At 45.4% G+C, this 27520-nt stretch overlaps 1 protein-coding gene across 1 annotated transcript; it reads right to left on the bottom strand.

Moving 5' to 3' along the window:
• Positions 1-3931: 3931 nt before the first annotated feature.
• SOWAHA (sosondowah ankyrin repeat domain family member A) lies at positions 3932-7443 on the bottom strand. The gene has a single exon (XM_004042487.5). The coding sequence runs from the start codon at positions 7103-7105 to the stop codon at positions 5456-5458; it is 1650 nt and encodes a 549-aa protein (XP_004042535.3). The 5' UTR covers positions 7106-7443; the 3' UTR covers positions 3932-5455.
• Positions 7444-27520: the final 20077 nt, after the last annotated feature.

The following is a 27520-nucleotide window of genomic DNA, read 5'->3' as shown; positions in this document are numbered from 1 at the left end:
AGGAGAGAAAAAAGAAAAAAAGAAACACAGCTAACATGTCCATTAAGCCAATGGGAATTGTGTATTTCAAACAAAGCATCCCCAGCCCGGCTGGGCGTGGGGAGCACAGGGGTAGGAGTAGGGGCATCTGCCATCTTCCTATTAAACTGGACGTTGGTTGTGCGCTGGGTTTTTCCGTGGGGAAATAAATATGAGGCTTTTGTGCTCGTCCTTGCCGGATCAGAAGAATCCCAAAAATAAGGCCACACCTCCTGCAATGGACCTGCTATCTTCCCTCGGTCTTCTTGCCCCAGTTTTCTCCCTTCCATATCGTTATTTCTCCAGAGGGCAAGAATGAGCTCACCACATTTGTTCCGTATCAGCACCGCAGACTTCAAGACTTTGTGGGGACCAGAAGCCCGGTGAACTGACCCTTCAGGATACTGCCAGCAGAGGGCGCTGTCTTCATGGTGAAAGCTGGTACCTAACGCTTCGCCATTCGCAGCTTCTCCAGCTTACCAGGCCCTCTGGGCCAGCCGCAGGGACTTTGACTTGCCCTGCTGAGCAGTTAGGCCCGAAAGCTGGAGCTGAGCCTTTTGCTTCTTTCAGAAAGAAACTGACCAGCCAGGCAGGGAAAGGCTGGCTGTCTTTGCCACTGGGCCTTTGTTGGAAAGTTGCTGGCCAATGAGAAGTGGGAGAGAGGGCAGCCGGGGGGAGGGGTGTGGGGGGATTTAAACGGTACACTGATTAAATCATATCCTCCTAATACGGATTTGATCAGTGCACTTTTTGATTTCGAACATAAGTATCAAAAAAACAAGCCTTGCATAGTCTCCCAGGGTGAGAAAGCGGGTTGCATGGGTCCCTATAGGGGTTTCTGCGCCCCCATCTCCTTTAGCCGCCGGCACCCCTGCCCCATCCTCCTTCCTGGCTGCCTGCCGCGGTGCTTTCGGGCTTTTGGGGGAGCACAGGCTGCGGCTGGCATCGTTGCTGGGCAACAGGCAGCCCCGCGGCCGCCTCCCCAGCTCGCTTATTCCGCCCCCGCTGCTCCTCCTAACATGGATTTAATCAGTGTACTTTTTACCTTCAGGCTGTAAATTAGAAACGGAACAGGGAAGCCATGTTCGGCGGTGCCCGAAACCGGCGCGCAGTCTGTCTTGAACATCCTGCTCGGCACAAAACTTACCCCTGAGAGCGGCTGGCGCAAACCTCAGGGCTCCTCATTGGAACAAATTGCCGTGCTGTGCATTCACATGTAAACCAGGAGCTCAGGAAATTTAGGTCAAATGTGTTTGAGGGCTGCAGAGAGAAACAGGTGAAAGGGGCATTTGGGGGCGCAGGAAGGCAGGAGGCGGCAATTGCTGAGGACCTCATAGTGTTGCTGTCAGCCTAGCTACAGCATGGAAGGTCACAATGGACGTTTACCTGTTGTCTTTGATGTTTAAATCAGCACCCACTTCCCACGAGGAGGATTTTTTTTTTCTTTGAGGAGAGAATCTAGATCTCGATGTCTCTGCTTTCTTTTCTCTTCCCTGCAGGCACACCTGAGGCACCCCGGCCCCAGGTTGAAGTCCGGAGGTGTGGCAGTTCCAAACAGGTGAGGCGGGTTCAAGGCAAAAGGCTATCTGGAGAGCAAAAGAGAATCTAAGTGTAGGCCAGGCGCCTATAAATACAGGGTGACTGTCGCCTGTAATCACAGCATTTTGGGGGGCCGAGGCGGGCTAATTGCCTGAGCTCAGGAGTTCCAGACCAGCCTGGCCAACATGGTGAAACCCCCGTCTCTAACAAAAGATTAGCCAGGCGTGGTGGTGCACGCCTGTAATCCCAGCTGCTCGAGAAGCTGAGGCACAGAAATCGTTTCAAGCGAGAATCGCTTGAACCAGGGAAGCGGAGGTTGCAGTGAGCCGACATCCCACCATTGCACTCCAGCTCAGGTGGCTGAATAGCAGTGGTTTAGGTCTGGAAGGTGGGAGTAGGAATGCTAGAGGAATGTGAGTTTAGAAAGACATTATTTCTATTTTAACTAAAGTGATATCATGTACAGAATATGGGATAATTTCCCTCTTGTGGGAATACATTTTTCCTAGTAGAGTCAGTTGTTACTTATGTATACAATCACCAACATGTTAAAAGAATGGTGATCATGGCAGGGCGCGGTGGCTCACGCCTGTAATCCCAGCACTTTGGGAGGCCAAAGCAGGCAGCTCACCTAAGATCAGGAGTTTGAGACTAGCCTGACCAACATGGCGAAACCCCATCTCTACTAAAAATTCAAAAAATTAGCCAGGCATGGTGGCACGTGCCCGTGATCTCAGCTACTTGGGAGGCTGAGGCAGGAGAATCGCTTGAAGCCGGGAGGCAGAGGCTGCAGTGAACTGAGATTGCACTACTGCACTCCAGCCTGGGTGACAGAGCGAGACTCCATCTCAAAAAAGAAAAAAAAAATAAAAAAGAATGATCATGTAAAGCAGATCCACAAATCAGAGCTATTTGGTTTTGGGATGCAGCCATTTACCCCCTGGAACCAACTCGGCACCCCACATTGGTGTTGCAGTTCATAAAGAGCTCTATCCACTCATTCCACGTGCTCTTCCTTCCCCCACAGCCTGTGAAATAGGTACAGGAAGGCTTTTGTCCCATAGACAGGGAAGATGGAGTTTGGGGAGCTGGGTGACTTGCCCAAAGACACTAAATGAGTAAAAAGGGCTGAGATGAGCCCACCCTGCTTCCTGCAATAGGATAGCAGACAGTGTCATGAAAAAGAGCACCAGGAGACTATTCCAGCTCTGCATTTACTAGCTGTGAGGCCTGGACAAGTAACTTATGACTTCTCTAGGCTTCAGTTTCCACACTTTAAAATCAAGATACAAATAGTACATACCTTATAAACTTGCAATTAATACCTGCAAAGTGTCTAGAATTGTGCCTGGCACTTAATCAGCACAGGTTATACAGTATATGCATTACCCTGGATCTCCATTAGGTAAGGGAGACATGCTTAAGAATAATCTCCAACCTCCATTAAAGGATATGTAAAACTTTACTTAAAAGCTTGCTATGGATATGACTCATACCCATCTACATCAACAATTCTCCCTCATTAAAAGGCGTGATTTCGTCCCTGTGACAATTCTTGTCAGCTAAATTGCCTTCACAACAATTATTTTCTGTTAGTGTTGAAAATACCCTTCTAACGGTGTGCCTCCTGCTAGGTGATATATGATTCTTAAAAACTTTCCCTATGCGTATGAAACTATAATTTCTTATCGGCTTACCTTATAGTTGCAGAAAGCTTTGGCCTGCAAGGAAAAGCAGTGTTTTCTAACACCTGAGCTTTAGGTATATTGATCCTAAACTCTTGCTAAACGTTTTACTTCACTTGGAAGGCTTGCAGCACACTCTTCTAAAACACATAGATTCTTCTGGCAGTTCAAATGACCCTCCTCTGATTTAAGTGTGCAATAAACATTAGTTATTGTTATTACTACTTTGCTGGTTTAAATGTTGTCTTTATCAAGGCAGGTCATACCTGTGTCTGTGACCTTTGTCTGAGGCCCTGTCTGAGTCAGGTGTCTCTTTTACCATGGAAAATCTCCAGTATTTTATTCTGTTTTCTAGACTGTCAGCTACTCCAATTGCTATAATTGTGTCTCCCACAATTTTTCGGCAGAGGCAGAAGATTTAATTTGCATTTTAAAATAATTTATGCAGAGTTCCAGGCAAGGAAGGTGGGAAGGTCACATCAGGGCCCACATTTATCTACAGTTCTCCATTACGATATCCATGTGTGGTTGACTCCTTTACTTTGCAGAGCAATCCAACTTCTTTCAATAACAGAATGCTTGAAAGAGGCAGAAGAATGAAGAAAAGAAATTAGATAAAAAGAAAAGAAAAATACAATAGCAAAAACTGTAGAATTTTTAAGGGAAGTACATCACCACTCAAGCAGAAACAAAATGGAGTACTGTTTATTTCATTGCTCAATCAAAACATTCCATGAAAGACTGCCTTAAGTAATTTCAAAGGCTTCACTGATACACATGGGGGTGGGGAGGGAAGCTCCATTACCCCATGCCACAAAACTATTTGATATAACTAATGACATGCAAACACAATTTGCAAAAGCAGAGCATTATCACAATATGACATTTAAAAAATTGGCTGAGTAAATAGATTTCATATCTTTAAAACATAAAATAATTACACTGTATTGAGCCTGGGAAATCTTGGCAATATCTACAAACTTTCTCATGTACAGATAGGAACAAAGGCCCAGAGAAGTTAAGCCACTCATCCAAGCTCACTGAGCAGAGATTCTGCATTTGCTATTTTGGAATAAGTTGTCTACTTTCAAATGGTTTTTTAAAATGGGTATTACATACTTTTTGTTTGTACAGAACAGTCATATAAAATAGTTGCTCCTTAATTGTATCCATTACTATTTAATCGCTCATTTTTCTGTCATAATACTATTACTTTTTTCTTTTAATAGTCACCTATTTCACTGAAAGGCTCCACTGGATTTGAAAACCAGATTCAGAAACATGGCACAAAGGTGCAATTTACAAACCACAATTTTTTAAAAAAATTAAGTAGTCATGCCAAATCAAAATAGCCACCCACAAGTGCCAAACACATGTTTATATTTCATGATGGAGACAACCACAAATTAAAAGTATCTGTCAAAATGTCTCTTTTCTCTAAGTCCCCTTTACTTTCAAGATGTACTTGTTTGCAAATATTTAGCATTCACAGTACAACTGAAATTAGTTACATTCATAACGGTCACAATCGTTATTCTGTGTTCAAGACTCTCCAGAATCTTGATTGCCTAAAATGAGGTAGATAAACTTTTAAGTTTGTTGGTTGGGATTAATTTCCTTTAGATCTTGATCATCTATTTTTTAAATAGAATTCCAAAGTATTTAGCAAAAAAAAATTGAAAATGTCTAAGCACTTTGCCTAAAAGTGGAAAAATATAATTCCAAAAGGTTATTACGAAAGTTGCATTACCTCATTTCAATTTAAAAACAGAATAAAAGCATCAAATTACAAAACCACCACATATCTTAAAGCTGACAACCTAACATCTTTCAACATTTAAAGAGACCCTTGCTCTAGTTCTGTCTTGGGATTGTGTAGCTGCAGAGGCATCAGGTGAAGGCATTCAGGGGCCAGACCAGCTGCTGCCCCTTAACCTTTGACCCTGGATTTCAAGTTCCCTTTAGAGTTCAGGCCTGTCTGCTGGAGTTCTTTATAGGAAGCTCTCACTGATTTCTCAAATCCCATCTCTGGAGATGGGTCATGCTTCAGAAAGAAGCTGGAGGTGCAGGCCCATCTGGGTAAAACAGGCTGCCCTGGACAAAGCTGGAAACAGAATGAGGCTCCAGGCGTTGATTGGGCTGCAGTCTTGGGCGGGTTTGGACTGCGACGAGCAGGCCACGATAGATCAACCAGGTGGTAGCCCCAGGGACCTTCAGGTTGTTGGAGGCAAACTGGGCACTAGACCAGCTAAAGGCCCCGGAGTAGGTCGACGAGAGATTTCTGAGAAGGCTGGCAGACCACCGCGGATCTTTGTCTTTTTACGTGGAGCCATGGGCGAGGCGCTCAAGAACTTGCTGAAGGAGCTCGACTTCTTCAAGCCTCGGGCCAGGTCCTGGAGCATGAGGTCGTCAGCCAGGACGCCCAGAAATGCACTGGTGGTGGAACTGAGGATGGTGGCGGCCACCTGTACGGGGCGCCTGGCAGCAAGACTACCACTTCCACCACCAGTCGCATCTGGCTCCGTGGTGCCTCGCAGGCCTGGATCGCCAAGAAGGCGGCGCAGCGCGTACGAGGAGCCGGGCCGCAGGTACTGGTAGGCGCGACGCCCGCTGTGGTCACGCACGTGCACCTGGGCACCCAGACGCACCACCAGCAGCACGGCAGCGTCCTCGTGGCCGTGCAGCGCAGCCAGGTGCAGCGGCGTGTAGCCGCCGTGGGAGCGTGCGTTCACGTCGACTGGTGCGCCACTGCGCCGCGCGACCTCCACCAGCTGCAGCGCCATTTCGCCGTCGCCGCTCTTGGCGGCCCAATGCAGGGCCGTGAAGCCAGACATGAAGTCGCGCTTGGCCGCCAGGCCGCGGTCGCGCAGCAGCAGCCCGTGCAGCTGGTGGGTCCAGCGGCCCCCGGCAGTCCGCACGAGCCACTCGTGCTCGGACGGCTCCAGGGGCACCGCGGACGGTGGCGGCGCGGCGGGCACCTCCTCGGCGTCAGGGCTCAGCAGTCGCGGGCCGGCGCGCGACAGGCGCCTCAGGTGCGGGGAGCGGCCCGGGCCCAGGCCGAGGCCCAGACCGGACTCTTCCACCGAGAGCCGCCTCAGCAGCAGAGGGGAGCTCCGCGGGCTCGGCTCCTCCGACAGCTGCCGGCGCAGGCCCTGCTCCTCCGCCCGGAGGCGGAGCGTGGCGGGGGCCGGGACGCAGCGCACGGGCAGCATACAGGGCTTCTGCTGCGGCGGCCCTTTCGCTGCCCCGGGCCCGGGCTCCGCGTCTGGCGGATCAGAGCAGGGCGATGCCGCCTCAGAAGGGACCCTAGGTGGTGAGGCCGCGTCTGCGGAGGGTCTCTCGGTGGCCTGGGCTAGCTCAAGGGCTGGAAGCGGTGGGTCGGCGGACCGCTCCCCGGGCGGCTGAGCGGGCTCGGAGGCCGGCCCCCCCGGGGTGTCCTGTGGCTCTGTTGGCAGACCCAGGTCCTCTGGCGGCTCCACTGGCCGCGGCACCGGGACCAAGGACGGAGCTCCCGGGGCAGAGGCGCCCCGCGGCAAGACCGTCGAAGTGGGCTTCGACGGCTGGGCCGCTGCCCCCGGGGGGCCGAAGGGTGCGGGCTCGGGCTCCGGGGGCCGGGGCTTCTTCCTCAGCACCACGAACTTGACGCCGTCGAGCTCCTTCACCACCGCCACGTTGTTGACGAACTGCTTGAAGCGGTCTCTGCGGGCGGCGCGGCCCCGCGGGTCGCCGGCATCGAGCAGCGGCTTGAAGCGGCTCAGCAGCTCGGAGTTGCGCACCTTCCCGCCGTGCTCCTGCAGGAAGCCCAGCACCGCCGCCTGGCTCACCCCGGCAGCCGCAGCGGCGGCGGCGGCGGCCAGCGCCATGGTGGGGCCCTGGGTTCCTGGCTGCCGGGGCGGGTGGGCGCCGCGTCGCCGCGGGACGCGCGGGAGCGGTGTTCCGGGAGGCGCGGCCGCGCTCACCTGGTGCCTTCCCCGCGGCCAGCCGGGCGTGTCCTCGAAGCTGGACCTCGGTCGCGCCGGTGCCGCTGGGCCGGGGCGTCTCGGGGCGAAGGGCGCCGGGGGCCGCGGGGAGCGCCCACCCCCAGCGCCCCGCCGGGCCCCGGCCTTCGGGGTAGGTTTCTGCCTTTGTGTTCTGTCCAATGGGCTCCTGCTTCCATCCCCCGCGCCGCGCTCGCCTTACAGGTGACAGCTGCCCCCGCGATGCAGAGGGAACCGGAGCAGAAATTCCCGCCGCCCCCCGCCCGCCCCGGAATTAAAGGCGCAGCGCTCCAGCTCTGGTCTCGGTTGCTAGGTGGGTGTGTTCCCTAGGGACGCCGCGGTCCGCCAAGGAGGAATGGATTTTTATTCCTTTAATAAACATTTAACCACTGCAAAACACCAAGCGATGATTTCAGAACAATCTTTTTTTTTTTAAAGGTCGTCAATACTACTCCAGTTTTTTTTTTTTTAACTGTGTTTCATGCAGGAAAACGGCTTCATGAGATTTACAGCAAAACCAATTCACTCTGCGCGGCAATGCACGTTACTCTAGGTTTAGAGAGACGTTCTCAAAAACAATTTTCTCATGGTAAGATAATACATTTTCACGTAGGATTTGGGATATAAAACCACAGGAAACATAAACATAACAGGAAAACAGAGGAAAACATAAAGAAGGAAAAAAAATCACCTGAAATCACCATTAACATTTTGAAATATCCTCTCCCTCTCTCCCATGTGTGTATGTATGTTTATGCTTTAAGAAAGCAATGCGGAGTCATGCTATGGTTTTAAACCTTCGTTTGTTCCACAGATAGGTATTGAGCACGTAGTTTGTGCCAGGACTTTTTTTTTTTTTTGGCTAAGATGCATCAGTTAGCAAGACAGATTTAAAAACCCGTGACCTAGTGGGGCTCATATGTTGGAGGAGAACAGAAGCATATGGTGAATCCGAAAACTATATGATATACTAAATAAATGCTATGAAAAAAGCACAGTGGGGTAAAACGGATGAGGGTCAGGTTGCAATTTTGATCTGGGCAGTCAGGATAGTACTCGTTGTGAAAGTGACATTTAAACAAGGACTTGAAGGAGATCAGGGAATTATGTAGACGGGGAAGAGGTTTCTAGTTGAGGGAACTGCCTGGCAGAGGTAGAATCAGTTCCTTAATTTAAAATGCAGGCCGGGCGCGATGGCTCACGCCTCTAATCCCAGCACTTTGGGAGGCTGAGTTGGGCGGATGATCTGAGGTCAGGAGTTTGAGACCAGCCTGGCCACCATGGTGAAATCCATCTCTACTTAAAAATACAAAAATTAGCTGGGTGTGATGGCACGCACCTGTAATCCCAGCTACTCCGGAGGCTGAGGCAGGTGAATCGCTTGAACCCGGGAGGTGGAGGTTGCAGTGAGCCGAGATGGCGCCACTGCACTCCAGCCTGGATGACAAGAGCAAGCCCTGTCTCATAAATAAATAAATAAATGCAGTACTGTAAATATATATAACCAGAAGCAGCATATTGTAGTAGCTAAGAAAACAAGACTCTGGAGTCAACATTCTACACTTGAGTTCTGGCTCTACCTTAGGCAAATGCCTTGACTTCTCTGTGCCTCAGCTTTCTTGTCTGTAAAGGAATGATGAAAATAGTACTTACCTGTTCAGATGGTTGAGAGAATTAAGTGAGAAAATAAACACAAAAGACTTAGCATAATGCTTGGCTTACAGTAATCATTTGAATTATTAGTAGTAGTATAGTCACTACTATTAGTATTACTGAAAAGGAAAACAGAAGACTAAAATGTAAAGGGTCCCCTTTCCCCAATCCAATCCCCAGGGGCAATTTCTGAGTTCAGCCCTGTCCCCAAGATGCAAACAATTTAAACATTTCCCCCTCACTTTATATTGTGAGCATTTCTCCCAATGACAATAGCTAGTCTTCAAAAACATACAACTTTTAATGATAGCATCAAATAAATGTAGTATTATACTTTGTTTTCTTGTTCTTCATTGTTTATATTGTTTCTAGTTTTTAATTCTTATAAATGATGCTGTTGATATATAAGACTTTGTGTACCTTTATGAGTAATTCCTTAGGATAGGCTCCTAGGAGTAGAATTCATAGGGCACGCACCATCACACACAACACCATCACACCCAACTAATTTTATTTTTATATTGCCCAAGCTTGTCTCAAACCCTTGGCCTCAAGCAAGGCTTCCACCTCAGCCTCCAAAGATTACACGTGTGAGCCACTGCATCTAGCCTTACCCCACCCCCCCGCCCTTTTTCTTTTGAGATGGAGTTTTGGTTTTGTTGCCCAAGCTGGAGTGCAATGGCGCAATCTTGGCTCACTGCAAGCTCCGCCTCCCGGGTTCAAGTAATTCTCCTGCCTCAGCCTCCCAAGTAGCTGGGATTACAGGCATGTGCCACCATGCCTGGCTAATTTTTTATTTTTAGTAGAGACGGAGTTTCGCCATGTTGGCCAGGCTGGTGTCGAACTCCTGACCTCAGGTGATCCACCCACCTCAGCCTCCCAAAGTGCTGGGATTGCAGGCGTGAGCCACTGCGCCTGGCCTACTTTACCCATTCTTTAGACTCACCTCAAGGCCCACCCCTGTAAAGCCTTCTGCAACTGCCTCAGGTGTATCGTGCTCTGCATTCCTCAATAATTTATTTCAACAAACATCTATTGGATATCTTTGGGTGCAAGCCTGTAAGCTAGATACTCTGCATAGAAGATACAACCTGCCTTTGAAGAGCTTACTGCTTAGTGGAGAAGAGAAAAACATATTAAGTACAATTAATTATGTGACATAGCCAAATGAAATGAATGCTCCAGGTACTTACCAGAGCACGTGGGGGATGGGGGGTGAAGGGGTGGGGAAGGATAGGGAAGGGGGAGGCCTGGGACATCTCCAAGAGGCAGGCTATGAGAACAGGATAGGTGAAAGCTTGAAAGTGGGACTGTGGGCCGGGTGTGGTGGCTCACACCTGTAATCCCAGTACTTTGGGAGGCCGAGGTGGGCAGATCATGAGGTCAGGAGATTGAGACCATCCTGGCTAACATGGTGAAACCCTGTCTCTACTAAAAATACAAAAAAATTAGCCGGGCATGGTGGCGGGCACCTGTAGCCCCAGCTACTTGGGAGGCTGAGGCAGGAGAATGGTGTGAACCCGGAAGGCGGAGCTTGCAGTGAGTCAAGATAGTGCCACTGCACTCCAGCCTGGGCAACAAAAAAAGAAAGTGGGACTGTGAAGGCTGAATTCAGGGTAAAGAGTGTCCAGTGTGTTTGAAGTTCAGGGTGTGTGCCAGGGATATAGAAAAATATAACGTTGGAAAAGTCATCTGGGGTGATGGGTGAAGGGCCTTAAATGGTAGTTTGGACTTTGCCCCGTTTGCAGTAGAATGTCATTGAGAGCTTGCTTTCTTCTTTTTAAAAAGTGGCTTTATTTTCTGATTATAGAATTAATAATAATGTTTTTTCCAATTCTCAATAGTTTCTAAAATATAAAAAGAATATGTCACATGTTAGAGAGCCACTTGATATTTTTTAGTTTATGCTGTGAGGAGTTTTTCTCTGTACATCCATAGATATATACACAACCACCTACACCATATGGTACACATGGGATTAGACCGCATGTTGCTAAGAACCCATGTTACCTTAATCAAGACTGGTGTGGCGAATGGACGGAAGAGGGGACCCTGGGGAGGTAGTGGCAGGGTCCAGTGGAAGACGGTAGGGCTTATCAAGCTCGGACAGTGGATGGGTGCCAAAGATACTTCAGAAACAGAACTTGCATTATATTGTCTTGTTTTCACTTTTAAAGTTATATTCCCTTTGTTTTAAGTTTCATTTCAATAGCTACTTTTTATATTTTATTTTCCTACCTTTTTCTGGGCCAATTGTTGTGTTCCTTGAAAAGTCATTTCCATGATCTCATAGGTAGTGAAGCCTCAACTTGGACTTTTGTTACCATCTCTTGTCTCCAAGAAGAGAGATGAGGGAGAGCACTCTCTGTTAAAGATCATTATTGATTTATGTGGTTTGAACTAATTTTGACTATGATTGTAAGCGCCCAATGGATTTACCTTGCCCACTGCCTAGACAGAGCCGATTTATCAAGACAGGGGAATTGCAATGGAGAAAGAGTAATTCACACAGAGCTGGCTGTGCAAGAAGACCAGTTTTATTATTACTCAAATCAGTCTCCCTGAGAATTTAGGGACTGGAGTTTTTAAGGATAATTTGGTGGGTAGGGGGGCCAGTGAATTGGGGGTTCTGATTGGTGAGGTCAGAGATGAAATCATAGGGAGTTGAAGCTGTCCTCTTGCACTGAGTCAGCTCCTGGGTGGGGGCTACAAGACCAGATGAGCCAGTTTACCAGCCTGGGTGGTGCCAGCTGATCCATCAAGTACAGGGTCTGCAAAATATCTCAAGAACTGATCTTAGGCTTCACAATAGTGACGTTATCCCCAGGGGCAATTTGGGGAGGTTTAGAATCTTGCAGCCTCCAGCTGCATGACTTCTAAACCGTAATCTAATCTTTTGGCTAGTTTGTTAATTCTACAAAGGCAGTCTAGTTCATTTTGGGAAAGGGCTGTTACCATCTTTGTTTCAAACTATAAACTAAGTTTCTCCCAAAGTTAATTTGGCCTATGCTCAGGAATGAACAAGGACAACTTGGAGGTTAGAAGCAAGATGGAGTTAGTAAGATCAGATCTCTTTCACTGTCTCAGTTATAATTTTGCAATGGTGGTTTCATGATCGCTAAGAATAGACAAGGATTAAATACTGATTGAACAGGAATTGCTAGTACAAGCTGTTTATTGACAGTGCTTAACAGGCTTCAGGCTCTGAGCTACATAAGGAAACTTGGCCAAGGTCACAGTTAACAATTGGCTGAGCTCAAACTGGAACCCCAGGCTACCTGCCTATGCTCATTTACCATGCAAAGTTAGGTCACTGATGATTTAAAATTGATGTTCTGAATGTTTAATGAATAAAGTAGGGAAAAACTCCTCACAAATACCTCACTTAAACTTTTATTTATGCTTGTGCTTCTGAACATACTCTGCTTTAATATTTTAAGTGTTAAGTTTATAGTTTGAGCAAACATTACAGTGAGGATGCCAATGACATCCAGTTCCCCAGGCTGCTTTTCAATTTTGATGCCCTGTTGCCTGTGAGGCCAGAGAATCAGTTCTTCCAGTGACCCAGCAGTTTGCCCGCAACATTAGGAAAATCAAATATAAAATGTATATTTATAGCAAGGGTAAAATTCCATGATGTGTCTTGAACATGGAGAATGAAATAGGAAGGCTATTTGTTCTTATCTCGGTATCTTAAATATGAAGCAGATCAGGGTAGAGGCCCTCTGTAATTTTTAAAGCTACAATATTTAAATATAAAATAAAATAATTTCATAATCTTATACTATGTTGCATTACATTTATATTAAATATATAATTACATTTATATTATTATTATTTTTGAGACAAAGTCTCACTCTTGTCCCCCAGGCTGGAGTGCGATGGCACGATCTTGGCTCACTGCAACCTCTGCTTCCTGGGTTCAAGTGATTCTCCTGCCTCAGCCTCCTGAGTAGCTGGGATTACAGATGCCTGCCAATGGTATTTTTGTGTTTTTAGTAGAGACAGGGTTTCACCATGTTGTTCAGGCTGGTCTCAAACTCCTGACCTCAGGTGATCCGCCCATCTTGGCCTCCCAAAGTGCTGGGATTATAGGCGTGAGCCATCGCGCCTGGCCTGTATTCTGTTCTGTTCTATTCCTTATTCCAATCCACACTACCCTCTGAACCCCATGCCTAGGCCCCACCAAGAGCTGTAGCGGATGCTTAATGTTTGTAAATGTCTTCTCCCCTACCATGGCAGAGCAAATCAGTTCCTTCCATTGCGTTTATCCAACGCAGCCTGCCACCTCTGCCCCCTGGTGTCTCACCAATACATCTCATCTGTAAAGAAGAGTTCCTCCGGTCCCAGGAGGCAGGAGCTCCAGGGACTTGAGGGGGATGGGCTGCCCAGCAGTGGCTGTAAAGGGACTTTGCCCAGATATCAAGCTTTTGCGGTCAACTTCCGGAACAAATCGTGCTTTGTTCTTGCTTCCAGCCCAGGGGAAGCAAAAGGGACCTCTCTCATGCCTGCAGCTTGTTAAGCCCACTTCTCTCTAAGGTCAAAAGAACTTTATTTCTAAATCTTGAGTGAAAGTGTCAGCTCACGTGTTTCTGCTGTAGACTGAGTTTTTGACTCTGCAGTTCATTTTTCAGGCTGCTGCTTCTCTGATTGCTCAGACTATTGCTTGGTTGCTAAGTAGGGAGCCACAGACCTGGTCCACGGAGACTTGGAAAGCTGTGTCCTGGCTTCATGAATCTCCAGCAGTTGGTGCCCTTTGCTACCCATCTTTAATCATCCCTTTCAGTCCCTTGCCTTCTCAGGTATGAGGTGTTTTTTGTTTGTGGTTTTTTTGAGACAGAGTCTCGCTCTGTTGCCAGGCCGGAGTGCAGTGGCACAGTCTCAGCTCACTGCAACTTCTGCCTCCTGGGTTCAAGGGATTCTCCTGCCTCAGCCTCCAAGTAGTTAGGACTACAGGCGCGTACTACCATGCCCGGCTAATTTTTTGTATTTTAGTAGAGACGGGGTTTCACCATGTTGGCCAGGATGGTCTTGAACTCCTGACCTCGTGATCCGCCTGCCTCGGCCTCCCAAAGTGCTGGGATTATAGGCGTGAGCCACCATGCCCGGCCTGAGTTTTTATTTAAAAGAGTATACCTGCTCCCCTACCCCTGGGACATTTGGGGGGTCAGTTTTTCTTTTTCTTTCTTTCTTTTTTTTTCTTTTAATGGGCAACACTTCATTCCATAAAATAGAATACGTGTTCCCTGGGGTCAGCTTTTCTTTCATGTGGGACACTGTCTGAATTAGGAAGGGCCTAATCTGAGAGGCCTGCAAAATGCTAGTCTTTTATTGTTGTTGTTGTTGTTGTTTGAGACAGAGTCTTGCTATGTTGCCTGGGCTTGTCTGGAACTGCTGGGCTGAAGTGATCCCCTGCCTCAGCCTTCCAAGTTGCTGAGATGACAGGCAGTTGTCAATGTGCCTGGCTCAAAGTGCTGTTTATTTTTATTTTTATTTTTGTTTTTTATACTTTAAGTTCTAGGGTACATGTGCACAACGTGCAGGTTTGTTACATAGGTATACATGTGTCATGTTGGTTTGCTGCACCCATTAACTCGTCATTTACATTAGGTATTTCTCCTAATGCTATCCCTCCCCCTGTCCCCCACCCTCTGACAGGCCCCGGTATGTGATGATGTTCCCCACCCTGTGTCCAAGTGTTCTCATTGTTCAGTTTCCACCTGTGAGTGAGGACATGTGGTATTTGGTTTTCCGTCCTTGTGATAGTTTGCTCAGAATGATGGTTTCCAGCTTCATCCATGTCCCTGCAAAGGACATGAACGTATCCTTTTTTATGGCTGCATAATATTCCATGGTGTATATATGCCACATTTTCTTAATCCAGTCTATCCTTGTTGGACATTTGGGTTGGTTCCAAGTCTTTGCTATTGTGAATAGTGTCACAATAAACATACATGTGCATGTGTCTTTATAGTAGCATGATTTATAATTCTTTGGGTGTACACCCAGTAATGGGATGGCTGGGTCAAATGGTATTTCTAGTTCTAGATCCCTGAGGAATCGCCACACTGACTTCCACAATGGTTGAACTAGTTTACAGTCCCACCAACAGTGTAAAAGTGTTCCTATTTCTCCACATCCTCTCCAGCATCTGTTGTTTCCTGACTTTTTAATGATCGCCATTCTAACTGGCGTGAGATGGTATCTCATTGTGGTTTTGATTTGCATTTCTCTGATGACCAGTGATGATGAGCATTTTTTCATGTGTCTGTTGGTTGCATAAATGTCTTCTTTTGAGAAGTATCTGTTCATATCCTTTGCTCACTTTTTGATGGGGTTGTTTTTTTCTTGTAAATTAAATTCTTTGTAGATTCTGGATATTAGCCCTTTATCAGATGGGTAGATTGCAAAAATTTTCCCCATTCTGTAGGTTGCCTGTTCACTCTGATGGTAGTTTCTTTTGCCGTGCAGAAGCTCTTTAGTTTAATTAGATCCCATTTGTCTATTTTGGTTTTTGTTGCCATTGCTTTTGGTGTTTTGGACATGAAGTCCTTGCCATGCCTATGTCCTGAATGGTATTGCCTAGATTTTCTTCTAGTGTTTTTATGGTTTTAGGTCTAACATTTAAGTCTTTAATCCATTTTGAATTAGTTTTTGTATAAGGTGTAAGGAAGGGATCCAGTTTCAGCTTTCTACATATGGCTAGCCAGTTTTTCCAGCACCATTTATTAAATAGGGAATCCTTTCCTCATTTCTGGTTTTTGTTAGGTTTGTCAAAAATCAGATGGCTGTAGATGTGTGGTGTTATTTCTGAGGGCTCTGTTCTGTTCCATTGGTCTATATCTCTGTTTTGGTACCAGTACCATGCTGTTTTGGTTACTGTAGCCTTGTAGTATAGTTTGAAGTCAGGTAGCATGATGCCTCCAGCTTTGTTTGTTTTGCTTAGGATTGTCTTGGCAATGTGGGCTCTTTTTTGGTTCCATATGAAGTTCAAAGTACTTTTTTCTAATTCTGTGAAGAAAGTCATTGGTAGCTTGATGGGGATGCCATTGAATCTATAGATTACCTAATATTGATTCTACTATCCATGAGCATGGAATATTCTTCCATTTTTTTGTGTCCTCCTTTATTTCATTGAGCAGTGGTTTGTAGTTCTCCTTGAAAAGGTCCTTCACATCCCTTGTAAGTTGGATTCCTAGATATTTTATTCTCTTTGTAGCAATTGTGAATGGGAGTTCACTCATGATTTGGCTCTCTGTTTGTCTGTTATTGGTGTATAGGAATGCTTGTGATTTTTGCACATTGATTTTGTATCCTGAGACTTTGCTGAAGTTGCTTACCAGTTAAAGGAGATTTTGGGCTGAGATGATGGAGTTTTCTAAATATACAATCATGTCATCTGCAAACAGGGACAATTTCACTTCCTCTTTTCCTAATTGAATACCCTTTATTTCTTTCTCTTGCCTGATGGTCCTGGCCAGAACTTCCAACACTATGTTGAATAGGAGTGGCAAGAGAGGGCATCCCTGTCTTGTGCCAGTTTTCAAAGGGAATGCTTCCAGTTTTTGCCCATTCAGTATGATATTGGCTGTGGGTTTGTCATAAACAGCTCTTATTATTTTGAGATACGTTCCATCAGTACCTAGTTTATTGAGAGTTTTTAGCATGAAGCACTGTTGAATTTTGTCAAAGGCCTTTTCTGCATCTGTTGAGATAATCATGTGGTTTTTGTCGTTGGTTCTGTTTATGTGATGGATTATGTTTATTGATTTGCATATGTTGAACCAGCCTTGCATCCCAGGGATGAAGCCGACTTGATCATGGTGGATAAGCTTTTTGATGTGCTGCTGGATTTGGTTTGCCAGTATTTTATTGAGGATTTTTCGCATCAATATTCATCAGGAATTTTGGTCTAAAATTCTCTTTTTTTGTTGTGTCTCTGCCAGGCTTTGGTATCAGGATGATGCTGAGCCTCATAAAATGAGTTAGGGAGGATTCCCTCTTTTTCTATTGATTGGAATAGTTTCAGAAGGACTGGTACCAGCTCCTCTTTGTACCTCTGGTCCTCAGCAAATGTAAAAGGACAGAAATCGCAACAAACTTCTCTCAGACCACAGTGCAATCAAATTAGAACTCAGGATTAAGAAATTCACTCAAAACCGCACAACTACATGGAAACTGGACAACCTGCTCCTGAATGACTACTGGATAAATAACGAAGTGAAGGCAGAAATAAAGATATTCTTTGAAACCAATGAGAACAAAGACGCAATGTACCAGAATCTTTGGGACACATTTAAAGCAGTGTGTATAGGGAAGTTTATAGCACTAAATGCCCACAAGAGAAAGCAGGAAAGATCTAAAATCGACACCCTAACATCACAATTAGAAGAACTAGAGAAGCAAGAGCAAACAAATTCAAAAGCTAGCAGAAATAACTAAGATCAGAGCAGAACTGAAGAAGATAGAGACACAAAAAACCCTTCAAAAAGCAATGAATCCACGAGTTGGTTTTTTGAAAAGATCAACAAAATTGATAGACCACTAGCAAGACTAATAAAGAAGAAAAGACAGAAGAATCAAATAGACACAATAAAAAATGATAAAAGGGATATCACCACCAATCCCACAGAAAACAAAGTGCTGTTTTAACCATTTCTTTAGTTATGAAATGGAGTCCCTGCTTGGTCAAGGTGGATGAATTAGCAGCTCAGAGGTCAGACTTGTATTCCATGCAGCTTCCCATTGTATTAGTCTGTTATCACTCTGCTGATAAACACATACCCAAGACTGGGTAATTTATAAAGAAAAAGAAGTTTAATGGACTTACAGTTCCACGTGGCTAGGGAGGCCTCACAATCATGGTGGAAGGTAAAAGGCATGTCTCACCTGGAGGCAGGCAAGAGGAAACTTGTGCAAGGAAACACCCCTTTATAAAACTATCAGATCTCGCGAAACTAATTCACAATCACAAAAACAGCACAGGAAAGACCCACTCCCATGATTCAATTACCTCCCACGGGGTGCCTCCCATGACACATGGGAATTTTGGGAGCTACAATTTAAGATGAGATTTGGGTGGGGACACAGCCAAACCATATCACCCATGCAGATGGGCTTGGAGATTACAGCACCAAATGTCTGGAAATGTGAAATCCACCAACAGCATTCCTCGTTGAAACAACCTTGTCCTGGCTTTAGAGATGACAGGTAGAAATAACTCAATTATCCCCTAAACTCTTGTTGTACTAGTGTACCATGTTTGCTTGTCTTTAGAAATGGAATCTTACTATGTTGCCCAGGCTGGGTTTGGAACTCCTGGGCTCAAGTGATTCTCCGGCCTCAGCCTCTCAACTAGCTGGCACTACGGGCATGTGTCACTGCACCAGGCTTAGTATACCATGTTTAATTTGCCCTCTATTTAGCAACTTGGTTAAAGGTAGGAAAAAATCCTTAAACATCAGCTTATCGGGTTTCCTATTCAATGATTCTAAGAGCTAATTCACAGAGAGCTTAAAATAATTTGAAGTAAGCAGTAGTAAAAGACTGAATGTCAGGTGTTGATTGAGAATCTCCTTTCTAGAGGGGAGGTGTTTCGGGGAGGAGTCAAGCTAGGTCTGTGTGGTGGAGGGAGCAGGACATGAGGTGGGCGGCAGGGTGGGTAGGCAGCCAGATGGTCTAGAGATTCTCAGAAGATCTGCTTGCTTGCCACTTTGAGACCATCAGCTATGTAAATATTGGAGAGTTTTATTTATAGCCTTCAGAGGAATAATTTGTGATACTGAACAACGAGCAAGAAACAGGAAGGTGAACTCTACCTTTGAGGGTGTGTGGTCTGGGGAAGAAGTCATTGATAGTACTGATTTTACTTACCTAACTAAGCATCAATGAAATATTGGCAATGCTAAATGAAAACAGGGATGAATACAGGTCTCCTTTCAGCTACCTATTCCCCGGGTGGCCCAAGTTCCAAAGAGTAAGAGTCTATGTCCTCATGAGTTGGGGTATAGCTCTAAATATTTGATAAATATTTACAATGATTAAATGGCAAGAATTTGTCACATAGTAGTGACTGTTGTCACTTTTTTTTTTTTTCCAGAATGAGGTCCCAGGTTACTGTCTATGTACCTTATGTTCAATAACTATTGATAATGACAAAACAGTAACAATTCTTCACATGGCAGTGACTCTCATTGTATCAGAAGGCAGCTAGGCACACCACCGTAACCACTATAACCATTACGCCACCAACGCCACTCTCATCACTTGGATTTTTCCTTTTCAAAGTGGGATCAGAGGTTACTGTCTACATACCTGACTCTCAGCCTAGGGTGAGAGTCAATTAACACCTTGGATATGTTACAGTAGGTTGAAGTGGTTTGAGTCTCATGATTTCAGGAGCTAGAAGTGGGGCCGTGGAGAGGGATGTTTTTCTGGAAGTTTTCAGAATGTAAACTTCTGGTTACCTGTTACCTTCCCAGATGTTGATGAATGGAAGTAAGCATAGCACAGTTAGCCTCACAAACATTTTCACTACTAACCTTTAGGCAGGGAAGGATTCTCCCCTAGAGCCCTCAGAGGGAGTGGGACCCTGTTGACACCTTAATTGGGGACCTCTGGTCTCCACAACTGTAACAGAGTAAGTTTCTGTTGTTTTAAGCTACTCGGTTTGCAGGAATTTATTATGGCAGCTACGGGACTTCAGTTCCAGATAAAAATGGCTGGAGCAAGAGCAAGGAACAGCAACAACAACAAAACACAGATTATGCTGGGGGCACTCAGCAGGAGGAAAGACTCTGCTTCCCCCAGAATAAGTTTCTGTCTCTAAAACACAAGCTCTTGAGCATTTGTTTATTAGTGGTAAGAGGCTAGAGGCTGCAGCTTGGTTATTTATGCATGGCACTGTGTTTCTTCCTCTCTTCTTCCTTCTCCAATCTTTGTCTTCATTAGCAATGATGATAGAATTTCCTGGGCAAAATAATCCTTTATTTTTTAACTGGAAAATTTTGGCAAAATGTCACAATGTTCTAGTGTCCTAAAAGCTGAACATACTGGGGCTTAGGAACTTTCCAGGGGAGAGACAATAAGACCACAGTCTGCACAGAGCCTTCTGTGTGGCTGTGACAGCGAGGACAAAAACAGTCACATTAATGTTGTTCGTTAGGATGGGGCTTTTTTGCTGCTGCTTTTTCGTGGTAGTTTTTCACTATTCAGTCTAAATTTGTAAAGACCATTGTTTGTTTCCATTAAGAGAAACTGTTTATGTCTCAAAGTTAACCCATCCTAGGTACTATTTGTTATTTTCCATTCAGAAGATGTAGTGAGTTAGATGGTAGCCCCCTAAAGATATGTCTATGTCTTAGAACCTGTTAATGTGACCTTATTTGGAAAAAAAGATCTTTGTAGATGTCATTAAATTAAGGATCTTGAGGTAAGAATATCCTAGATTATCCAGGCAGGCCCTAAATCCAATGACAAGTGTCTTATAAGAGACAGAAGAGGAGGGCCAGGCACAGTGGCTCACACCTGTAATCCCAGCACTTTGGGAGGCCGAGGCAGGCAGATTATTTGAGGCCAGGAGTTCGAGACCAGCTTGGCTCACATGGTGGAACCCCATCTCTACTAAGAATACAAAAATTAGCCAGGTGGTAGTGGCGCACGCCTGTAATCCCAGCTACTCAGGAGGCTGAGGTAGGAGAATCGCTTGAGCCTGGGAGGTGGAGGTTGCAGTGAGCCGAGACTGCACCATTGCACTCTAGCCTGGGCGACAGAGTGAGACCCTGTTTCAAAAGAAAAAAAAAAAAAAAGAGAGAAGACACAGTGGGAGAAACGGAGAAGGCCAAATGAAGATGGAGGCAGAGATGGGAGCGATGCTGCCAAGAAAGCCCAGGAACATCTGCAGCCACGTAAACCTGGAAGTATTGAGGAGGGATTCTCCCCCAGAGCCTTCCGAGGGACCGAGACCCTGCTGATACCTTGATGTTGGACTCCTGGCCCCAGAACTGTGAGAGAATAATTTTCTGTTGTATTAAGTTACCCAGTTTTCAGTATTTTGTTATGGCAGCTACAGGAAACAAATACCGAAGGTTAGAAGGAAATGGTTGGTTTACTCAAATCTTGCTGGAATGGAAGATTCTATCCTGAAATATGAGTGGCATTCCTCAGGCCTTTGAACTCAGATGACCTGAGGCTGTGAGGAGATCTGGCCCAGGCATGTCTCAACTAAAGCTATGGCTTTGGCTGCATGTTGGAGAGTCTTGATGTGTGGATCACATTTTAGGAGCAAAACTTCCCTATAGCATAAAGGTATTCAGACTCCAAGGAAGGCTCCTCATTCTACAAGGTATTTTATGTGATAAGACAGGCCAGCAGTCACCTTTTTTTTTTTTTTTTCTGAGGCAGAGTTTCACTTTTGTTGCCCAGGCTGGAATGCAATGGTGCGATCTCAGTTCACTGCAACCTCTGCCTCCCGGGTTCAAACGATTCTCCTGGCTCAGCCTCCTGAGTAGCTGGGACTACAGGTGCATGCCACCACGTCCAGCTAATTTTTTGTGTTTTTAGTAGAGATGGGGGTTTCACCGTGTTGGTCAGACTGGTCTCGAACTCCTGACCTCAGGTGATCCACCTGCCTCAGCCTCCCAGAGTTCTGGGATTACAGGCGTGAGCCACCACACCCGGCCCAGCAGTCGCTTTTTACAGCCCTTGGGAGGGGCGTTTCTTGTTAGTTCCTTTGAAAAACTCCTGGTCCCTGCCTCCTCCTTCACCCATGCACTTTCTGGCACCCCACTACCACTCTGCATGGCCTGCATCTTTCTGGAATCATCTTCCATGTGGCATTCCAGGTAGCCATCACCAAGCTGATAGAGTTGACAAGATGAAACACCTTAGTACTTCCAGTTCAGAGCTAAAAATACAAAGGATAATAGGTGGCAGCTCTTGTTTTCTGTAAAACCATTTCCTGATGGAGAAGATACATATATAAACAGAGATCTGCGGGAAGATGTGCTCATGGATAGACAGTAGGGTTGGTGGGGGTGCAGTGGCTCATTCCTGTAATCCTGGCACTTTGGGAGGCCAAGGCAGGTGGATCACTTGAGGACAGGAGTTCGAGACCAGCCTGGCCAACATGGTGAAAGCTCGTCTCTATTAAAAATATAAAACTTAGCTGGGCGTGGTGGTATGCACCTGTAATCCCAGCTACTTGGGAGGCTGAGGCAGGAGAATTGCTTGAACCTGGGAGGCAGAGGTTGCAGTGAGCTGAGATCACACCACTGTACTCCAGCCTGGGTGACAGAGCAAGACTCTGCCTCAAAAAAAAAAAAAAAAAGAAAAAAAAAAAAAGGATAGATGGGGGATCTTTTAGCTGTCTGGGACACCCAGAGAAGGAGCCCTTTTCCTTGGGAGAGTCTGAAAGCACTTTGAGAAGACATGACCTTGAAGCTGAGACCAGGAGCTCTGCAAGCTGAGATGGGGGAGGAAATCATTCCTGGCAGAGGAGCATAAGCAAAGGCATATAGTGTGTTTGTGGAACAGCGAGAAGTACAGGGTAACAGACCAGGGATGAGGATTGGGGGTGAGTGAGTGCAGAAACAGGTTGAAGAGGGTGGTTGGTGCCAGACCATTAAGGGCCTTACACATCCTTGATGACTCAAGCTGAACGTGTCCCAGCTGAACTGGTTATCTTCTTCCCTAACCCTCCTTTCCCTCCCCCAGGGTTCCCCAGCTCAAAAAAAGGCACCATCACCCACCCAATCTGGGTCTGGCAGAGACCTGGGCATCTGTCATGATTCTTCTTCACCCTCTTTAGTACCTCCTGAATTCCTCCTGCTCTCTCCATTCTTATGCCAGGCCATAATCAACTCAGCCTGGACATCTGCTGCAGTCCTCCCTCCCCTCTCCCTGTTGTACCCAATCTCCTTGCTCCCAGTCTGGCTTGCCTCCACACTCTGTTTTCTGCTTACAGCCGGAGCATTCCATTTAGAAAACAGATTTAACCATATCACTTGGCTGTCTGTGTAAAACTCCGTAAGCTACTTTCAATGGCTCACAATGCCCTCTATGATATAGCTTCTGATCAAAACAATGCATGCACAGAGGAGCTTGGAATGAAAAGTGGTAGTGTCCTGACACTGTGATCCCCACTTCCAGGCTTCCTCCCCTAGGACTTCTTTTGGCCAGTTCTGTGTTTTAGTACTCCTGGTGATGATCTCCATATCCTCCAATAGTAATACTGATGTTTGTTGATTTATCAACCTTGGATAGCCTACTCTAACAAATAAGGGTTTTTGTCTCCCTTTTTTTTTTTTTTTTGAGAAGGGTCTCTCTCTGTCATCCAGGCTGGAGTGCAGTGGTGCAGTCAAGGCTCACTGCAACTTCAAACTCCTGGGCTCAAGTGTTCCTTCCCTGCCTCAGCCTCCCAAGTAGCTGATAGAGGCGCACGTGATGATGCCTGGCTGATTTTTAAAATTTTTTTAGAGATGCTGTCTTGCTGTGTTTTCCAGGCTGGTCTTCTCTGGCCTCAAGTGACCTTCCCACTTTGGCTTCCCAAAGTGTTGGGATTATATGCATGAGCTATCATGCTTGGCTTTGTCTCTCCAGAGGATTCCTGGTTCCTCCTCAGGTCTCTTCTCAAATTTAAAAAAATATACTTAAACCTCAATGTCTGTCTTCATCAGTCTTGAACTTCTGACTTACCATTTTGTAAGATGGAAACTTTAGAGCTCCTACCCTCCCTTCCACCTTCTGTGACCCAACCATTCCTTGTCTATATCTTGGCATACATTATGGAGTTCAATAACATTTACATTTCGTTTAGCTATAGTAAAATCCTCCGTAAGTTCTTCCTAAGTTGATTCCGAAAGAAAAAAAAGTTAACTTTGTAATAACCATGAAAAATGGTGTTGGCTGGGTACGGTGGCTCATGCCTGTAATCCCAGCACTTTGGGAGGCCAAGGCGGTGGATCACTTGAGGTCAAGGGTTCGAGACCAGCCTGGCTAACATGGTGAAACCCCTTCTCTACTAAAAATACAAAAATTAGCAGGGTGTGGTGGTGCATGCCTGCAGTCCCAGCTACTTGGGAGGCTGAGGCAGGAGAATCGCTTGGACCCAGGAGACTGAGGTTGCGGTGAGCTGAGATCGCGCCACTACACTCCAGCCTGGGCAACAGAGCAAGACTCCATCTAAAAAAAAAACAAAGAAAAGAAAATAAAATTGGTGTTTACTCCAACCACCTCTGTGCTGTGTTTCGGTTTGCTTCATGTTTGGGTTTGGCCTTTCTTGTCTATTTTGTTTTTCTGGGAGTGCAATTAATTGCCTTTCTTCTTTTTTTGCATTCTATAAATTTGCCAGGCCATCAGTTGTACTATCTATTCTGTTGAATGCTCTGCCCCAACTCCTCACCTCTCTCCAAGAGCCTTGGAGACAGTCTGGCCGGGTTGCTCTCTTGACTTGCTGCACAGCTCTCAGCTCTCCTCCTGGGATTTCCTATAACTGCTGTCCTGGGTTGGATGCACTGTTTCTGAATGATGTGTCTTTTTCTTTTGCTTTGGTAACTTTAAAGCATGCTATCAAGTAACTTCCTAAGAAAAGGTCCTTAGGGAATAATTTTTTTTAACCTTTTTGTTATAGAAAACTTCAGCCCAGGCACATCCCAGCACTTTGGGAGGCCAAGGCAGGAGGATCTCTTGACCCCAGGAGTTTTTATTTTTTATTTTTTAGACCGAGTTTCGCTCTTGTTGCCCAGGCTGGAATGCAATGGCGTGATCTTGGCTCACCGCAACCTCTGCCTCCCAGGTTCAAGCAATTCTCCCACCTCAGCCTCCCGAGTAGCTGGGATTACAGGTATGCACCAACACACGTGGCTAATTTTGTATTTTTCGTAGAGATGAGGTTTCCCCATGTTGGTCAGGCTGGTCTTGAGCTCCAGACCTCAAGTGATCTGCCTGCCTCAGCCTTCCAAAGTGCTGGGATTACAAGTGTGAGCCACTGCACCTGGCTGAGCCCAGGAGTTTGAGACCAGCCTAGGCAACATAGTGAGACCTCATCTTTACAGATAATTTAAAAATTAGCTGGGCATGGTGGCACGCACCTGTGGTCCCAGCTACTCAGGAGGCTGAGATGGAAGGATGGCTTAAGCCTGGGGGATGGAGGCTAAAGTGAGTCGTGATTGACCACTGCACTCCAGCCTGAGCAACAGAGTGAGACCCTGTCTTGAAAAAAAAAAAAAAAAAGAATTTCAAACATCTATAAAAGGAGATAAAACTATACCGTAATGAACCCTTATATATCTATCCACCATTCCAATAATTATCAACTCTCAGCCAACCTTATTTCACCCACACTCCTAGCCACTGCTCACCTCTCCTGGATTATTTTTCCCCCAGATATCATATCACCAGAAAATATTCAAGTATATGTCCCAGAAAGATAAAGACTCTTATAAAAAAACATAATAAATATACCATTAACACACCTAAAAATTCTCAATGATTTAATGTCATCAAATAACTGATCAGTGTTCAAATTTCCCTGATATATATATAAACATTTGCTTGTGTGAATTGGAGCCAGTTGCAATTGTTCGATATGTCTCTTGAGTCTCTTTTAATTTATGGTTCCTTCATCTCATTTTTTCCCTTGCAGTTTATTTGTTGAAAGAAACTGGGTTTTTTTTGTTTTGTCTTGTAAAGTTTCCCAGAGTCTGGGTTTTGCTGATTGCATTCCTGCTGTGACATATGGCATAGTCCTTTATTCCCTATAGTTCCTGTGAGTTAACAATGAAATCTAGAGTATTGATCAGATTATGTTGTGTTATTTTGGGAGTACCTTCATAGGTAGTATTGTGTGCTCCCAAAAGGATGCACATCATGTCTACTTCTCTCTTTTTTATGATGTGAGCAGCCATTGATTGTCCTTGTATAGATCCATTGTTTTATTAATGATTATGACAAGGTGATGTTCTAGTTATGTTATCACTCATTTATTAGCTGCAGGATTCCTATGTTAGAGAGAAATTTCCCATTATTTACTATTTAGTTATCTTGAAGTCCCTATGGGAAAGGTAGAATAAATGCTTGATTCTTTCCCTTTATTTACCATTTTAAAAAATAATGAGTCCCTATCTCTTCCAAAGGCAAACTGTGAATTTTAAAATTTTTTCTCAATGTTTATCTCTTCTTTTGCTAGTGGAAACATTTTTTAGTTGACTCCAAGCCTCCTGCCTCAACTCTTCTTTGATATCTGAAACTTTAAGATGTCCCACTTCTGTTTTTAATATTTTCCATTGTAGACCTGGAATAAAGTCATTGCTCTCATTTGTTTCTCATTGTTACTGGGTTCGTCATTTTTCTAGGCCTTTTCAGTAGACTGAGCTAGAAATGCATTTCTTTAAAGATAAGATATATCATTAACTCCTACAAAACTTCTAAATCAAATTGAAAACTAAGGAATTTTACTTAACCTCATGGATCTTATTTTTCTTTTCTCTCACACTCAAACATGAGGTAAGCTTTATACCTTTTAAGATGTCTGAGCAGGCTGGGCGCGGTGGCTCACACCTGCAATCCCAACACTCTAGGAGACCAAGCTGGGCGGATCACCTGAGGTCAGGAGTTTGAGACCAGCCTGGTCAACATGGTAAAACCCCATCTCTACTAAAAACACAAAAATTAGCTGGGTGTGGTGGTGAGTGCCTATAGTCCCAGCTGGTTGGGAGGCTGAGGTGGGAGAATCGCTTGAACCGAGGAGGCAGAGGTTGCAGTGAGCCGAGATCACCCCGTTGCACTCAGCCTGGACGACAGAGTGAGACATTGTCTCAAAAATTAAAAAAAAAAAATAATAATAATATAAAATAAAATGTCCGAACATTTCATTATTCTCCCTTATGAATTGATGGCTTGGTGTAGAATTCTGGGTTGAAAATAGTTTTCTCTGGGAACTTTTAAACCGTTGCTCCATTTTCTTCTAAGTAACCAACGTTACTAATGAGAAGTCTAATGCCATTCTGAGTTTTGTTTTTCTTGTATGTGGCCTCCTTTTTTTTGTTTTGTTTATTTCCACTTGAGGGAGCTTTTAGGATCTTCTGTTTATCTTGCAGTTCTGAAATTTCACCATGGCATGTTTAGGTGTGGGTTTCTTAAAAATAACTGTGAGGCCAGGCTGGATACAGTGGTTCATACCTATAATCCTAGCAACTTTGGAGGCTGAGGTGGGAAGATTGCTTGAGCCTGGGAGGCAGTGGTTGCAGTGAGCTGAGATTGCACCACTATACTCCAGCCTGGGCGACAGAGAGAGACTCTGTCTCAAAATAAATACAAATAAATTAAAGAGCATTAACCCTGATCTACTCCTAGTCGGGGAGATATAAGGGAGAATATTCAATATGTGGGCAGTCAATTCACCTCTTTCTGTTCAGTCCCCTTCTGCTGCCGGGTCTCCATGGCATCTGTGGTCTCTGCATGCAGAGGGAGGGGTGTCTGAATGGGTGGATACAGCCTCTCTGTGAGGGTTCTGAGCTCCACCCAATCTGCTTTAACCATGAATAGTCACCTTTCCACTTTCTATCTCCTAGAAACCTGTTGTAATCCTTTATCTTCAGATCTCTTCTCTTCTTTTCTGCACTATTGCAAAAAGGAATATACTTTAGAAGT

Source organism: Gorilla gorilla, chromosome 4, assembly GCF_029281585.2.
Source record: "Gorilla gorilla gorilla isolate KB3781 chromosome 4, NHGRI_mGorGor1-v2.1_pri, whole genome shotgun sequence".
Classification (NCBI taxonomy): domain Eukaryota; kingdom Metazoa; phylum Chordata; class Mammalia; order Primates; family Hominidae; genus Gorilla; species Gorilla gorilla.
This window is presented reverse-complemented; position numbering and strand designations above follow the sequence as displayed.

Bases quoted from the DNA above. Each gene is read 5' to 3' on its own strand.
- SOWAHA (XM_004042487.5), bottom strand. From the start codon at position 7,105: ATGGCGCTGGCCGCCGCCGCCGCCGCTGCGGCTGCCGGGGTGAGCCAG.